Source organism: Callorhinus ursinus, unplaced genomic scaffold, assembly GCF_003265705.2.
Source record: "Callorhinus ursinus isolate GAN/ISIS: 27379988/994484 unplaced genomic scaffold, GSC_fseal_2.0 scaffold56, whole genome shotgun sequence".
NCBI lineage: Eukaryota > Metazoa > Chordata > Mammalia > Carnivora > Otariidae > Callorhinus > Callorhinus ursinus.
Genome location: NW_027397118.1, coordinates 7411630 through 7429641, shown reverse-complemented (window position 1 = coordinate 7429641; position 18012 = coordinate 7411630). Strand labels below are relative to the sequence as shown.

General features: G+C 46.1%; 1 protein-coding gene across 2 annotated transcripts in view; it reads right to left on the bottom strand.

Annotated features, from left to right (window-relative positions):
• The window catches only part of ABCC11 (ATP binding cassette subfamily C member 11), a 75120-nt gene that overhangs the window by 5979 nt on the left and 51129 nt on the right, over nt 1-18012 (bottom strand). For both annotated transcript variants that reach the window (XM_025852355.2, XM_073884380.1), the window contains 6 exons: nt 11371-11597; nt 10881-11018; nt 9494-9680; nt 5150-5239; nt 3599-3788; nt 1940-2099 (listed from right to left, as the gene is read on the bottom strand). In XM_025852355.2, the coding sequence (XP_025708140.1) occupies nt 1940-2099; nt 3599-3788; nt 5150-5239; nt 9494-9680; nt 10881-11018; nt 11371-11597 (992 nt within the window). The remainder of the gene's footprint in view (nt 1-1939; nt 2100-3598; nt 3789-5149; nt 5240-9493; nt 9681-10880; nt 11019-11370; nt 11598-18012) is intronic.

The following is an 18012-nucleotide window of genomic DNA, read 5'->3' as shown; positions in this document are numbered from 1 at the left end:
AGATTTACACTTGCATTTGTCATAGGCAACATTATTAACACTCCTCTATTATGCAAACACTCAGTCCTGATTAAAACCTATTCTTAATTTCTGCTTTATATTTCCCCAGTTTTGGCAGCCACACACATTTTGTGCAGAGGGCTAGATTGTATTAAAGAAGCAGAAGGCAGAATGTCTTATCTGCATGATATTTGATAGCCTCCAAAGCATTTTCATAGATGGTTCCATTGACACCCTCTCCCCCCAAGCGATGGGTAAATCCCTTTCATTGATGGGAAAGTTATGGCTTATTGGTGTTAAATGCTTGTTCAAGTCACACCACAGGTCAGTCTGAGAGATAGGCTGGAATCAGGGATACTCATAGATAGATGAAACCTCAATGGATAGAGAACCCAGGTCTCCTGTACTCCAGTCCACACTTCTTCCTGCTGCGGGTGGGGCAGGGTGGAGGGGGAAGGTGCAGAGAAACAGCCCTGGTTAAGGGATTAGACTACCTAGGGTAATACCTCATCTTTACCATTTACTTGTGTGTGTCTTGAAACAAGTCATTTTTCCTCTCCAAGTTCAGTGTCTTCCCCTATAAAGGAGGGATAATAATAGTGCCTACTTCATAGGGTTGTAGTGACAGTTAAATGAGACTGAATATTAAAGCATAAGCTGGCACATATAAATGCTCAAAAATGTTAATTCATATTTTTACTACTCCTATATCAAGGCACAATAGATTTGCCCAGGTTCTAGCTTAACATGGAGATCTTTCACTAAATGTTATCTCATTTCCCTAATGCAATCATTTTAAAATTCCTGTTTGTGCACATATTATGCACTCTCCCTGGAAGGACTTTCTCCCCTTTTTCTCCCAGGCAAGCTCCTACTTATCCTTCAAGGTCCTGCTCAAATGTCCCTTCCCCTGTGGAGCCTTTCTGGATTCATCTAAGTAGAGTTACTTGTCCTACTTCTGGGCTCCTTTAGCACTTGGTTCGTATCTCTGATCTAGCAAATACCTCCTTGTATTATAATTTTTTGGTTCTTACATTTCTACACCCACCCCCCATGACTACACTCTGAACTCCTAGGGGGAGCACGGGCAGTGATCATTCATCAAAGTGTCCCCAGTCCCTAGTACAATGTCTGGACCTGGCAAAGGCTCAGAAAAGGCAAGTTAAATGAATGAAAGGCAGGAGGGAGGGCGGGAGGAGGGGGGAGGAAAGAAGTAGGGGGGAGGGAGGGAGGAAGAAATGATGAGTAAATTCATAAATGATTGAACAGAGCTCTAAGGGTCAAGTTTTTCCTCTTGCCCCTAAGAATGTTCCTTAAATATTCCTGAAACATGAGGAATCTAGCTTCATTTCTAATGCATTAGGCTTCCTCAATCTCCATGCCTTGGTGTTCCCACACAGCTAATGTGAACTGTTAAGTAGGAGCATGAATCTGGATAAAGTTTAGTCCCAGTTTGCTCACTGAACTGCTTGGATTATTTCTCACTTCTCCCCTGCCTGGAATGTGCATCCTGTGAAGAAGTGCTCCCTCCCAGCCTAAAACGTCCCCATCAGCTCAGTTATCCAGTGGGTGGAGAGAAGAGAATAAACCACATCTAGAGATAAAAGAATATAGCAGCCACAGTGCAAATGCTTAATGGTGAACTGAAATCTGACCAATCGCATCAGGTTTTTTAAAAAAAATAATAATTATGCCTTGCTTTCATTTAGCACCTTACAGTTTACAAAGTGCTCTTGTGTATATCAGAGCTTCATTCAATCTTCAAGGATACTCCAAATCCCAGTGAGTGAACCAGTGTGACAAGGAGAGATCAGAGTCCCCAAAACTGAGGCATTGGCCACCAGCTAACCAGAGACAGCCCAGCCCTGGCATCCTGGTCCTCCCAACCCTCCCAGGAGCCTGGCCTCTGTACCTTGCTGGCCTATAGGCCAGCACTCACCTGATGGTTCCTGAAAGCAGGACAGGATCTTGAGGGACAATTGAGAACTTGGACCGCAGTTCCTCTAGGCTGATACTGCAGATGTCCACGCCATCGATGAGAATCCGGCCTGCTGCAGGCTCCACCAGCCGGAAGAGAGCCACCCCCAAGGAGGACTTCCCTGTTGGGCAAGAAACAAGTGGGACCTCAGTTTCCAGATCTGTACTAGAGACAGCACAGGCCACACCTGCAGTTCGCACCTGACTTGCTCCCTTCTGTAGTCCATCCTCCGAGCCCTGAGAGAGCAGAAGAGGACTGGAGTCTCTGCTCCAAGTGGTGCCCCAAATCACAAACAGCTTTCTTACAGCCTAGATCAAAGAGCACAAATGGAGCTCCTGGATTAAATCCAGCCACTTATATATTGTTTCACACACACAGTGTTACTGTTATTTTTTAAGTTCTTTGCCAGCATTTTAAAAATCCAAATCCCCTATCTATAAAAATCCAAATTGCATGCTTTTCTTAAAACCTAGAACTGGCAACACTGGTCCCTCATCCTCCCACATAACACGCAGCTGGAGCTGAGTGCAGCTGCTTCCTTGAGAGAACAGTGCTCTCCAGTTCAACACACTGCCCACCCCACCCTCCTTGCATCACCTCCCAGACCCATTTCACCCATGCATGTTGCTTGCCAGGCCTCAAAGACATTTGAGTTTTCAACCTCTGCTCTAAAAAGGTAAGGTCATCATGGGTGGTAGCTGTGTGTCTTGTTTACCTTTATGTTCCCTTTGCCCAGCAAATAGTAGGTACTCAATAAATACCTACTGAATGAATACAGTCAATTGGACCAGTATCTACTGAGAGCTTCTCTATGTCAGTCACCAGCCCTCTCAGGCCAAGTGCAGGCAAGAAGTAGAAAGGGAAGAATACCCTAAAGAACACAGCTGGAAGCCTTCACCTAACGGGATTGCAAGGCCTGCAGGGGGCCTGAGGAGGTGGAGACCCAGGAAGGCTCTATCTAGTCTTCCTGGAGGGCTACCTGGAGGAAGCAGCTCCTAGGCACACAAGGGTAGGGCAAGAATCAAGCCTGAGTAGTGTCTTTGAACAATGCAAAAATGGGAGGGAGTGATACTTGGACCAGACCTCCCAAAACTAATAGGAGAGGAAGGGAGGGAAAGAGGTCAAAAAAGAGAGGGCAAAGAGGCTGATAAGAAGTCTAGGAAGGGTGGGGAGGAAGGAGAAGCAGAACCCAGATTTCACTCCTGGCCCTGCTCCTGTCCTCAAAGAGCCCTGCACTGCCCCGTGCTTGAAGCACACCTCCCCTGCACCCTGTTCATCCTTCAGGTCTCAGCTCAAATGCCGGCCTCAGAGCCCAGACCACCAAAGCTCAAAGACCTGCCAACCCCATTACTCTGTTAACGGCACCCTTTTATTTCCTCCGTGACATTCATCATGACCTGTAATGACCCTATGTGTCTCCTGATTTGATCACTTAACACCTATCTCCTCCAGTGGGATCCCGTGATAGCAGGGACTTGGGGTTTTGTTCACCAGTGTCTGGCACAGAGTGAGGGCCCAATAAACATCTGTGGGGTCACTGAGTAAACACATACCCTGAAATAGGCCCAACGCCCACAGGGCAGAGTTGAGGACAGGGGATGCCCAAGACACTCCACTCACCAGAGCCTGTCCTTCCCACAATGCCCACCATTTCATGGCCATGAATTGTCAGGTTGATGTCATTGAGGATAATGGGTGTGTTGTCCCTATATTTCATGTGATAATCCTGGAATGTGATTTCTCCATGCTGTGGCCACCCAGGGGGACAGCTCGTGCCTTCGATGTGTAAAGGAGACTCAGGGACACACATCTAATTTTTGAAGAGAGAAAAAAAATCAATAGTTATCATTAATCTCTGCTCATCTCCTGCTGACCCACTGGCCTCCAGCTTTTGGGTGTGTGACTCACCCCAGCCTGTCCCACACTAGGACATTCAGAGGAACGCCCCCAGGGGGAATATCCCACCCCCACTCAACTGACATACACATAATTTTATCCCAAAGGGTGAGAAACCATAAAGCTAGCCCCCTTGTTATTAATGCAGAGAACTTTTCCTAATTTATTGTATGGGTTCTAAAGAAACAGAATCCAGAACAGTGACAATAAAGGTAGCAGAGCTAGCTGACCCCTGCGGGGCATGTTTTATGGGGGCTCAGATGCCTTGTGCAGATTTCCCTTCCCTCTGTCCTCATTGACGAGGTAGGGAACTTCAGATGCATTTCACACATAAGGAAATGGAGAATCAAACAGGTTAAAGCACTTGCTCAAGATCACATAGCAGATGGGAACTCAGACCAGGGCTGCCTGACTCCAAGCCCACTACCGAACCAAGCACAGCTGGGTACGTCCTGAGGCCCGAATGATGGAGAAGAAGCGTGGTCACCTGACGGCAAGTCACAGCTCTTCGCCGTGGGTGTGGCTGCGCCAGTGTCCCTCAGTATTAAATCAAAGCTCTAGGATTCACAAATTCTGCTCCTGTTAACAGGGGCAGGAGAACTGGCTTCAAAGGGCTCTGCCAAACCCCAGCTGTGTAATCTGAAGCTTAGCCAAGCCTCTGTTTCCTCTTCTGGAAAATGGGGATAATAATTCAATCAACCTTATGAAATTGTTTTGTGATTCCATAAGATAATCGATATATAAAAAATATTGAGCCTTTACTGTGGGTCAGGTACTGTGCTAAGTGCTTTACATATTATATTATTCAATCTTTGTAATAACCCAATGAAGTAGATACTATGATCTGTCCCCAGGTTACACAGCTGACTCAAGTAGCAAAGCTTGGACTTGAACCCAGTTGATCTGGCTCTAAAACCTACGCTCTTAACTATTCTGACACAAAGAGAAGCAATAATAATACCAATTATTCTTGTCATTATTATTATTTTTATACTTGGGCAAAACTCTCATTTCTAAAAAGGGCAGATTATTCTCTCTACACCCAGGGATGCTCTGAGGAATGTGATGAACATGGGCCAGTGGGTACGGAAAGGCTTCTGAGAAATGACACACACTGGTCTAGGGAAAATGCGGAGGAAGGAGCCTCATTCGCCTCTTGAAAAAGTCTCAGGGAGCCTGGGGTGCCAGAGCATGCCGAGGCTATGGAAGCTGAGCCCCAGGTGTGGATTTAAAGCCCTCCAGAGCTCCCACAACAAACCCAGATCTGCGTCCCACCTTCATGTATTGACGCATCCTCTCCGCAGCAGTGAAGTACGCCTCTGTCTCTGAACCAATCCGGGCAGAGGCCTGAAAGTTGGACGCTAGCTGGAATGAAGAAGACACCTCAGGTCAAGAAGCTGAGGGGGATGTGCAGAGGATTTCAGTGTTCCTAAAACCACTGGTTACCATCCTCCCCTGAGTGACTTCTCAGACCAAGACAATTTCCCTACAAGAATGGAGCAGATGCCTTTGGTGCCCCCTAAGCCCACTTCTGAGGTTAGCTGCAGTGGTGGTAGGCAGTTCTGGACAAGACCCCACTGGCACCGTCCCACTTCAAGTACCCTCTGTGTGTCTTTCTGCTTTCTGCACAAAACCTCTACCCATACCACAGGAACCCGCTCGACCCATGCACAGCTGCAGCCCTGAAACACAGGGGGGTTAAAGCCTGTGGAAAACCCTCAACTAATAGGGAAAGGAGCCAGCAGATAAAGGCTCCTGTCCCTCACCTTCGGGGGACAATCCAGGGAGCATCCTATATGCTTCCTATACTATTCAGTAGAGTTGAGTGCTGGTGACCCAGGACAGCAATATCAATGACACATGCCCATGATTCAGTTCCTCCTTCCCTGCCTCACTCTCTTGCTCCCTCAGTCCTGTTCCTTAGGAGCATCTCCCAAATAATCTGCCTACACCCAAGTCCTTGTTTCAGGCCTTGCCTTCAAGGAAACCCAGGCTCAGAGGAGTCTCAGGGACTCTCAGAAATTGAAGGCACCACAGATGAGGACACTGAGACCCAAGAGGAAATGACATACACAGAATCACCTGGAACCCAGAGGCAGAGGTGGGACAGGGACCCCAACCTTTACACTTTCCATCCCCTTGGCCGAAGATGTGGGCAAACAGGCCACGCACAGGGTGCTGGGCAGAAGTTCATTATACATTCATTCAACACACTCCTTGAGGGCTCTACGCCAGTGCCGGGCCAGGATCTGTGCCCCAAAGTGCAACGGGCCCAGGCACTGCCCTCAGGGAGCTTCCAGTCAGGTGGGGGAGACAGACGGGTCAACAGAGAATGCCAGCACAGACAGGTGTGCTCCACCATGGGAGGTGACGTGGACCACCCTTAGGGCCCACACGACGGTCACCCAGACAAGGGCCACAGGGAAGGACTAGGGCAGCTGTTGGCACAGGAGTTTCATTTTTAAGGAGAGGTGGGATTTAGCAGGTTAAAAATGGGTAGAGAAGGGTGTTCCCTAAAGAGGGGACAAAGTTCTGGAAGTAGTAGATAGCAGGATACATTCAGGGTCTCGGGCACCATTTGGCTATGACTGGAGCCAAGAGTATGGGAAGGGGAAGGAAGGCCCTTTAGAACTCAGAGAGGGTGGAAGCAATCATAAAATGACACTAACGGGGGAAAAGATGGGGGGAAACTGCCTTTCCTCCAGTTAGTGTAGCAGACACGGCTGGTTGCCTAGTCAGTAGGAGGTGCCTTCTTCCTTCTTCCTTGTTAGCATCCTCTATTATGCTCAGGTATCTGGCAGCCTGGTGCTCCAGGGAGCCTTGGCTAGTTCAAAACAATCCTGTTAACTCCACTCCTCATGTCAATGATGGATTTAGATGTGAGCCATGATAAAATTCTGGCCAATGAAGCATGAGGAGGAGTCGGATGGGAGTATTCTAGGAAACCACTCCTTGTTCTTAAAATGGGGCACAGGAGAGGAGTTCTCTCCTCTCCAACCTTTGGTGGGTATTGGGTGAGGATGTGTTGCTTGAGGCTGCAGCAGCCGTTTTGTGACCTTGAGTAGACAATCCTGACGATGAAGTCAGATTGTGGGTGCCAGGGCCAAAAGATAAAATGGTCATGGATTCACGCTACATCCCTAAATTAACAAGAGAAAATCCCACCTCAGCCTTCTGGATACATCACCAGTCCCCAGACTGCCAAGGCCATTTTGAATGGGTTCTATGGTTTGCTGGCTTGCAGCCAGAAGCATCTCTATTATTTATACCTCTTAGGGTTGCAAAGCAACATGGATTGTGATTCCCACCTCCCAAAGCTTGAGCAGAATTGCATTGAGAGTGCATGCAGAAGTCAATGACTCACCAGTGTGACCAGAGGAGAGAAGCATGTTGGGGTCATAGGGCCAGATTTGGGGGGCCTGAAGGCAGGGGCCATAGCCTAGGTTTGGCATAGGGAGACAGGGAATCTCTGAGGGCTCTAAACAAAGGAGGGGCATGAGGAAAACTGTAATTGAAGATCACTCTGGTGAGAATGTAAGAGGTAGATAGGGGAGGCTTGGGGGGAGGGGAAGAGGCATGGATACCCAGGATAGAGATGAGATACTCCAGCAGGGCAGCAGACACAGAGGACAAAATAAACCCAGCGTCTTTTTGAAGCAGTCAGACCTCCAGCAGAGTTCCTCCTGAGTTTCCTGTGATGGAACAAGCTGGGGAGAGCTTTGAGAGGTGTCTCATGTGCACAGTGTATCCTGGGGGAGATGAGCCCCCACCCCCCCCCTTGCCTGTGCCAGCACACGACACCTGTGCCCCAATCTTTGCCCCTCTGGCCTATGTCACGCGGCAACCAGGAGGGATTTCTGGCCTTAGTGACTCCAAGTCCCCTATGACACCACTTTGGTGCCTGTCCCCAGAGTTTTGGAAGGCTTGGAGGCAACTCTGAACTGGTACATGCGTGTGTGTGTGTGTGTGTGTGTGTGTGTGTGTGTGTGTGTGTGTTAGAGAGAGGAAGAAAGAGAAGAAGAGAGTGAAGATGAGTGTGACGCACCAAGGACAAACCTGTCTCTCACCAGCTATGGGAACCAGGGTAAGCTACTGAACTCCAAAACTCTGGCCTCCTATCTGTAAGCCAGGAACAGTAACAGCTCACAATTACCTAGCATTTATTCTGGGCCAAGCACTATTCTAGGTGTTTAACATGCATTAACCCTCATGCTTACACATATTCCTCACAAATTTATAATCTTAGAACTTTTATCTCTTTTTCACAAAATGAGGAATCCAGGCACAAGGAGGGTAAGAGGCTTCCCCAAAGTCACACTGCTAATGATGGGCAAAGCCTGGCTCGAACCCACATTCTGAACCACACAAATTAACCACCTCACTGTAGCTTGTGGAACATGGTGAGAATTCAACGCAACAAAGCACAGCAAGCACCTAGCAGGGTGCTGGCTCAGTGCAAGTGCCTGGGGAATTCCATGTTATCGCCCTGGTCAGCTGTCTGTGAGTGTGAGCACTGCATAGCCATCCACATGGCCTGTGTGCCCTGAGAAGGCTCTGCACACGCACACATGGCTGTGGGTGTACAGGATTGTATGTTTATGCAAATATGTGACTGCTGCAGGGACTCAACAAGGGGCAAGATGGAACCCCTTTGCAGACCCAAAAGAATGCCTCAGCACTGGGGCACTAGAGATCCAAAGCCAGTTAGAGACAAAGCCACACAGCTGCAGAGAAGGCTGCTAATGAGTACCCCATGGGAGAGGGGTGCCCTGGAACTGTGCAGCCAGGGTTCTCTGAAATAGCTACAGAGCCAGCCTCTGGCCTCACAGCCCTCCATGGCTAACCCTTGCAAAGAACTGACCCTATAGACATGAACTTCAGCCAGCTGGACCCTCTCATGCCCCGGGAAGCCAGGCGTAGGGGAACTCTTGCCAGGAGGTGTGCAGACTGCTACATCAGAATCCCCTAGAGAACCTGTTTTTAAAATTAGATTCCCAGATCTCACCCAACTAGTACTTGACTATGAGTCCCCGAGGCTGTGCTCTGGAACATGGTTGTCCTGTCGGCTACACAGGGGCCCAGACCGAGTAAGCCTGCGAGGCTGGGGCCAAGCATTCTGCTTCAAGTCTCATGAACTTTAAAGCCTGAGAAGACCTGTTCCAGGGGAGGGACTGGACGCCTCCTTAGATAACTCAGAGAAGTCTGACAGCTGAATCCAGGTATGAATAGTAAAATGAAAAGACACCAGCCAGCAAACCAGAAGGCCAATGTTCTTACTCTGGCTCTGCTTCTAATGCTCTGTGCATTAAGACAACTCCTTCCAACTCTTGGTTTCAATTTCCCTATCTGCACAATAAGAGATTTGGACTCGGCTTCCTGTGGACTCTATGCAATCCCAATATTCCAAGATTCCATTAAATAGCTTTCAATACAGACTGCCCAGTTCAGAGGTGACAGGGAAACAGAGGAAAGCAGCAGATTCAGAAGACCAAGCACATGACTCATAAGATCACAAATGGCCAAAACCCAACGTGTTATCAAAGTCCCATGAAATGAACCCCCTGGGTCTGGCCACAGGCCTCAGGCGAAGACCCTGCTGTCTGAGAGCCCCTCCCTCACCTGCAGGATGAGGCTGATAGCCATGGCTTTATAGGAATAGGAGGCAGAGGAGATGCCAAAAACCACGAACAAGGCCACAGTGAAGGACAGCAGGTTGGTCATGATCTCCAGCCTCAGTGAGATCCATCTCGAGGAAGACAGGAACATCAGCAGGTAGTTATTCTGTATATCACTCAGCCTCTTAAACCTAAGAAAGGACAACCACATGTGCTTGTCTAACCCAGAGTTTTGTGAGAATGGACACTGGTTGCTTCCTCCAGCATCCAGCTCCCCACTCCCACCAAAGGAACGTGACTTTTCTTTGGGGGCCTCCTCCCTTTCCCTTTCTCAGCCCTGGAGTTGACCTGAGCGCAGATCTTGGAGTAGGCTCTGACCAACTTAGGCCTCTCAGCACAGGCTCTTCCAGCCTTGATGATTGGTTCGTCTTCAGTTGGGGTAAGTTCCCTAACTGGGCCAATGAGAGTGAATAAATGCCAGGATCTATGAGTGAGTAAAGGGAAGCAACTCCTTCCCAGTATCTATCCACCTTGGGATGGGGGCTGTGCCTGTCTTGTTCACTGCTGCCTTCCCAGTGGGTGCTGTAGGTGAATGAATGCATTGCTCTAGGATGCCCTCAGTCCCAGCATCTGCACAATCCTTGAGTGCTCCCCAGGGCTGCTGGGAGAGCTGGTGCCGTGGTTCATCCAATATTCCAGTTAACCAAACACACGCCGTCTTCCACGCTCAAGTGTTACCAGGCTTCGAGCCTGGCTAGGTGCCACCTTACCCCACACCCAGCTGCAGGTCACTTCTTTCCCTCCTGAACTCTTATGGCCTTTTGTCTGCTTTTTTCCTATGCTGTCAGTCATATTCAACCCTGCATTATCACAAAAATATGTGTCTATGTCACCTGTCTGCCACCAAACTATGAACATCTTATGGTTCAGGGCAGACCATGTGTGACTGATCTTTACAAATGGGTAAGTTCATATGACACAATGAAGTCTCAGCAGCAATCATAGGATGTTTTTGTTGGTTTCAACAAACATTTAGAAGGCAAATCTATAGGTATGAATAGTGAAGGAAATTCCATGTATTCCTTGTATTTTATTAAAATTAGATACCTATTTGGAAGTGAAAGAAAAAAACATGCAAGAAGCGCTGGCCCAGCAATCCTTCTTACTAATAATTATGTTAATACATGTATGCAACATCCATAGGTCTTTAAGGTTTACAGACATTTTCCATGTCACTTATATTTGTTATTCCTATAAGCATTTCCTCAGAGAAATAAGTGGAATAAAACAATGTGAAGAGGACACTGTTCCCTGATGCTCAGTTCCCTACTTTCCTGCTTCCCACCGTCCCCACAGCCCTATCGTCCTCGGATGGCAACAGCAGGACTCACTTGCTGATGAAGTCTTCAATTTTTCCATAGACATGGATGGAGCTCAGGCCCTGCACAGTGGTGAGGATGTGGGAGAACAGAGGGGAGCGGCTGTAGTTCTCCAGTCTCTTGAATGTGTTGATGGCCCTCTTAAACTTCCTGCATCAAGAATGAGAGGGAGTTGGGGCACCTGGGTGGCTCAATCGGTTAAATGTCTGCCTTCAGCTCAGATCATGATCATGGGATCCTGGGATCGAGCCCCGTGTCGGGCTCTACATTCAGCATGGAATCTGTTTGAGATTCTTGCTCTTTCTCTGCCCCTCCCCCCACCCGTGCTCTTCTCTCTCTCTCTCTCTCTCTCAACTAAATAAATAAAATCTTTAAAAAAAAAAATAAGATGAGAGGGAGTGACCTGGACCATCCACCTCAGGGACCACCCAGTTCCTATGTAGATTCCAGCCTCGTATCCCAAGTCACAAACCCAGCTCACAAGCAAAAAGAACCCACTTACGAATAATAAATAAGGCAAATAGTGACTAATATGACTCCCATCAGCAGGATGTATGGAGACAGCACACTGACAGCCAACAAGATGGCAACCACCATCAAAGACAGGAGCAGGAACTCTTCAGCAACAATGGGCAACAACTGGTCCAGCGCATCCAAGTCCCCCTTAAAGCAGTTCAGGAGTTGGCCTGTTGGTGTTGTGTCAAAGAAGCTCATGGGGGAGCCAGAAACCTGCAGGGACAAAAGCAACCCAGATCAACAGAGAGCTGCTGGCCTTGCTCTGGGACTTGAGGATGATGTCAGTTACCCTTAGGCTCTGAAGACATGCTGGATCCAGCCTAAGGGGCGTGCAGGGGAGGCAGCGTAGAGCAATGGTTAAAAGCATGAGCTCCACAATCAGTCTGCTGGGTTCCAGGGTTACCCCACTCCTCCACCTACTGCTGTGTGACTTTGGGCTTAAGTTATTTAGCCCCTTGGAGTCTCAATGTCCTCATTTGTAAAATGGGGATGATAACGACACTTCACAGAGTTGTGGTGAAGATTGCACACCTCTGCAAGTAGACTGAAAACTTCTGAGTTGTGCAACTTTATTAAAAGGGTGAATTTTATGATTATGTGAATTATATTTCAATAAAGCTGTTGAAAGAAAGAAAGACAGAAAGAAAGAAAGATATCCCAATATTCCAAGATTCCATTAAATAGCTTTCAATACAGACTGCCCAGTTCAGAGGTGACAGGGAAACAGAGGAAAGCAGCAGATTCAGAAAGAAAGAAAGAAAGAAAGAAAAAGAAAGAAAGAAAGAAAGAAAGAAAGAAAGAAAGAAAGAAAGAAAGAAAGAAAGAAAGAAAGGAAGAAAGAAAGAAAAAAAGAAAGGAAAGAAAGAGGGGTGCCTGGGTGGCTCAGTTGGTTAATCATCTGCCTTCGGCTCGGGTCATGATCCCGGGGTCCTGGGATGGAGCTCTGCATCGGGCTCCCTGCTCAGCGGGGAATCTGCTTCCCCCTCTCCCTCTGCCTGCCTCTCTGCCTACTTGCGATCTCTCTCTCTCTCTGTCAAATAAATAAATAAAATCTTGAAAGAAAGAAGAAAGGAAGGAAGGAAGAAAGAAAGACAGACAAGAGGTAATACACTGAAAGTCTCAGAATAGTATAGTTCCTGCCTCCTAATTAGCATTCCATTAACACTAGCTCTGATTGTTTTCCACAGATGGGACCATTTTCCAGGATCGCCAAAGATTAGTAACAGCAACTCCACTGCGGTTGCATATGACTTGGTGTCTTGGGTAGAATTTAAGCATGACTGCCCCTTCTTGAAGGTGGTGTCCTAACTTGATCTCTAAAAGCAGTAGACAGGAGACCCTTTGGAGATCAAAGAACATTTCATACTAGAAGGGCTTTAACAAAAGCATCTAAGTTTAGTGTATTCATTTTACAGATGAGGAAACTTAAGCCCAGAAAAAGGGAGGCTGCTCAGCAATCTGCTCAAGGTCACCCAAGTAGTTAACAGCAAAACCATGACCAGACCTCCCAGGGCTCCCTGACCCCTCTGCCCCAGCACAGCCATGCTCTTTACAGAAAGCATTTCTTAAAGGTTCCTGACACTGAGCTGCTGACCAATTGACCCCTTTATTTCCCTATGTATTTCTCAAGCTGTAACACAAGAAAAAGACATAAATAGAAGTTAATCATATCTATTAGGCCAAAAGCAAAGGAAGGAATGAAGGGGGAAGGCAGAAATTGCATTTTGATTATTAATAAATAGTAATTATTAGAATCACGAAGTGTCTCATATAGCAGCTCTCATTGCAAATACCTGGATGCTGCTGACCAAGTACTGTTCACATTTATGTTTAGGCTCTAAGGTAGGAGGGGGAGGCAGTGAGGTTGGGAGGGGCAGATGATGAGTTTCCTCATTTTTTCTGCCTCTAAATTATCTTCCATCTTCTCTCCAGAATCTTTTGTGAAATACATAAGCAAAAGCAACAAGAACTGTCACGATCACTTCAAGAGATCACAGTCACCCTCGCCCCCAGGACTCTGGGTACTCACGGGGGGGCAAGGAGGTGTGTGGTGCAGGGAGAGAGGTGCACAGGAACAGGGTACAGCTCAGCTGTGGTGTGACTAAGCCATCTTTGTGAGAACCCACCATCACTCAGGATTAGGAACAGATGGTGGGGACATGGAGAAAGGGCTTCTGGTGCCCCATAAGTGTCAAAATAACCTGTTTTTGCAATTTGTTGTGTTTGTAGTTGAGCCAATTATCTGAAAGGTTTGTCCTTCACTGCGATTATTTAGAACTACAAAGGCAAATTTAAAATCAATCAAGACATAAAAGGACTACAAAAAGGAACATATTTTAAATACAAAGCATATTTTCTAATGAAAAAAAAACTTGAAAAAAAATAAAATAGGAATTATCACTTTGAAGCCTGAGCACTGGATATTTCCAGAATCTAGGAGCGCAGAGTCAGAACCTTAGAGGCCATAGCAAAGTTAGTAAAGAGTGTCTGGCCTCAGGTAGACTATTCCTCTCCTGCTTTCTGGTTCCACCAAGCCAGCTGCTTTATTTGAGGTGTGGGGAAATGCCTCCACCTTGTCATCCCCACATTGAAATGTCAACATAATTTGCATTCAGTCTACAAGGAATGATGGATGTCCTCACCTCCGGAGAACACCCATGAAAATCCCTGCTCTAACCCTCTGAGCACCTGCCCTCCAGAATTCCAGTTCCCCAGGAAAGCTCTGCTTCTCTTCAGTTAGGAAGCTCTGCCCTCCAGGACTCCAGTTCCCCAGGAAAGCTCTGCTTCTCTTCAATTAGGAAGCTCTGCTTCCTAATTTAAGCTGGCTAAAGTGCTTCAACTCATCCTTTAGATCATAGCAGAGAAGTCCCTTCCTCCAGGAAGTCTTCTTGGACTCCCATCCTTCCCTCCACCACGCACATGCTGTGGTTAGGTGCCTATTAAGTTCTTAGGATCCCAGGGGCCCCCACCCAGTGAGTAATTTTGCACACTATGTTACAACAGCCTGTTTTCTCAACAGTCTTCCTGAATAGACTCTAAGGCCATGATGGCCTGAACCATACCTGTATTGTTCATTCACCACTGTAAGCCCAATGCCCACCCCAGAACCTGTGCATAGTAACATTTGGTGAGGGGGAGTGCAATGACATTTCCAGGATGCAATGTGATACTACAGAAACTTTGGTATTTTAACCATAACAATTCTCACCATAACACACAAGGATTTCAATCTCTCATATGTAAAATAAGGATGATAGCACCATTTCAAAAGGAACCTGGGACAATTCTACAACTCTATGTGTGACAACGCCTAGCCAACAGAGGCCAGCATTGGTATGACCATTGACCCTCCAGCAAGGGACACCAAGCTTTTAGAATCATACTGTCAGCAGCAGGAGAGCTTCTATGCACCCGTCTCATTCCGTAGCCTGCTCCCACCCACGTAGTAATCAGTGTGCACTTGCAACTAGATGACATTCTGGAAAGGCCAAAACTATGGAGACAATGAGAAAGATCAGAGGTTGTCAGGATTTCGGAGGAGGGGGTGGTGTATAGTTAGAGCACAGAGGATTTTTTTTTCTATTTCTCTTTCTCTTTAAATTTTTTATTGTTATGTTAATCACCATACATTACATCATTAGTTTTTGATGTAGTGTTCCATGATTCATTGTTTGTGCATAACACCCAGTGCTCCATGCAGAATGTGCCCTCTTTAATACCCATCACCAGGCAAACCCATCCCCCCACACCCCTCCCCTCTAGAACCCTCAGTTTGTTTTTCAGATTCCATCATCTCTCATGGTTCATCTCCCCCTCCAATTTCCCCCCCTTTCATTCTTCCCCTCCTGCTATCTTCTTTTTTTTTTTCTTAACATATATTGCATTATTTGTTTCAGAGGTACAGACCTGTGATTCAACAGTATTGCACAATTCACAGCACTCACCATAGCACATACCCTTCCCAATGTCTCACCCAGCCACCCCCTCCCTCCCACCCAGCCCCACTCAAGCAACCCTCAGTTTGTTTCCTGAGATTAAGAATTCCTCATATCAGTGAGGTCACAGGATACATGTCTTCTCTGATTGACTTATTTGCTCAGCATAACACCCTCCAGTTCCGTCCACGTCATTGCAAATGGCAAGATCTCATTCCTTTTGATGGCTGTGCATAATATTCCATTGTATATATATACCACCTCTTTATCCATTCATCTGCTGATGGACATCTTGGCTCTTTCCACAGTTTGGCTATTGTGGATATTGCTGCTATAAACTTTGGGGTGCACGTACCCCTTCGGATCCCTACATTTGTATCTTTGTGGTAAATACCCACTAGTGCAATTGCTGGATTGTATGGTAGCTCTATTTGCAACTTTTTGAGGAACCTCCATACTGTTTTCCAGAGTGGCTGCACCAGTTTGCATTCCCACCAACAGTGTAGGAGGGTTCCCCTTTCTCCACATCCCCGCAAACATCTGTCGTTTCCTGACCTGTTAATTTGAGCCATTCTGACTGGTGTGAGGTGGTATCTCATTGAGGTTTTGATTTGGATTTCCCTGATGCCGAGCGATGTTGAGCACTTTTTCATGTGGTCTGTTGGCCATTTGGATGCTTCTTTGGAAAAAAGTCTGTTCATGTCTTCTGCCAATTCCTTGATTGGATTATTTGTTCTTTGGGTGTTGAGTTTGATAAGTTCTTTATAGATTTTGGACACTAGCCCTTTATCTGTTATGTCATTTGCAAATATTTTCTCCCATTCTGTCTGTTGTCTTTTGGTTTTGTTGTCTGTTTCTTTTGCTATGCAAAAGCTTTTTATCTTAAAAAAAAAAGCTTTTTATCTTGATGAAATCCCAATAGTTCATTTTTGCCTTTGCTTCCCTTGCCTTTCGCAATGTTTCTAAGAAGAAGTTGCTGTGGCTGAGGTCGAAGAGGTTGCTGCCTGTGTTCTCCTTTAGGATATTGATGGACTCCTGTCTCACGTTTAGGTCTTTCAACCATTTGGAGTCTATTTTTGTGTGTGGTGTAAGGAAATAGTCCAGTTTCATTCTTCTGCATGTGGCTGTCCAATTTTCCCAACACCATTTGTTGAAGAGACTGTCTTTTTGCCATTGGACAATCTTTCCTGCTTTGTCAAAGATTAGTTGACCATAGAGTTGAGAGTCCATTTCTGGGCTCTCTATTCTGTTTCATTGATCTATGTGTCTGTTTTTGTGCTAGTACCATACTGTCTTGATGATGACAGCTTTGTAAAAGAGCTGGAAGTCCGGAATTGTGATGCTGCCAGCTTTGCTTTTCTTTTTCAGTATTCCTCTGGCTATTCGGGGTCTTTTCTGGTTCCATACAAATTTTAGGACTATTTGTCCCATTTCTTTGAAAAAAGTGGATGGTATTTTGATGGGGATTGCATTGAATGTGTACATTGCTCTAGGTAGCACTGACATCTTCACAATGTTGGTTCTTCCAATCCATGAGCATGGAACGTTTTTCCATTTCTTTGTGTCTTCCTCAATTTCTTCCATGAGTATTTTAGAGTTTTCTGAGGACAGATCCTTTGCCTCTTTGGTTAGATTTATTCCTAGGTATCTTATGGTTTTGGGTGCAATTGTAAATGGAATCAACTCCTTAATTTCTCTCATTCTGTCTTGTTGTTGGTATATAGAAACGCCACTGATTTCTGTGCATTGATTTTATAGCCTGCCAGTTTACTGAATTCCTGTATGAGTTCTAGCAGTTTTGGGGTGGAGTCTTTTGGATTTTCCACATAAAGTATCATATCATCTGCAAGAGTGAGAGTTTGACTTCCTCCTTGCTGATTTGGATGCCTTTGAATTCTTTTTGTTGTCTGATTGCTGTGGCTAGGACTTCTAATACTATGTTGAAGAGCAGTGGTGAGAGTGGACATCCCTGCCGTGTTCCTGACCTTAGGGGGAAAGCTCTCAGTTTTTCCCCATTGAGAATGATATTTGCTGTAGGTTTTTCATAGATGGCTTTTATGATATTGAGGTAGTTACCCTCTATCCCTATACTCTAGAGTTTTGATCAAGAAAGGATGCTGTATTTTGTCAATGCTTCCTCTGCATCTATTGAGAGGATCATATGATTCTTGTTCTTTCTTTTGTTAATATATTGTATCACGTTGATTGATTTGCAGATGTTGAACCAACCTTGCAGCCCAGGGATAAATCCCACTTGGTCGTGGTGAATAATCCTTTTAATGTACTGTTGGATCCTATTGGCTAGTATTTTCGTGAGAATTTTTGCATCCATGTTCATCAAGGATATTGGTCTGTAATTCTCCTTTTTGATGGGGTCTTTGTCTGGTTTTGGGATCAATGGAATGGTGGCCTCATAAAATGAGTTTGGAAGCTTTCCTTCCATTTCTATTTTTTGGAACACTTTCAGGAGAATAGGTATTAATTCTTCTTGAAATGTCTGATAGAATTCCCTTGGGAAGCCATCTGGCCCTGGGCTTTTGTTTGTTGGGAGGTTTTTGATGACTGCTTCAATTTCCTTAGTGGTTATAGGTCTGTTCAGGTTTTCTATTTCTTCCTGGTTCAATTTTGGTAGTTGATACATCTCTAGGAATGCATCCATTTCTTCCAGGTTATCTAATTTGCTGGCATAGAGT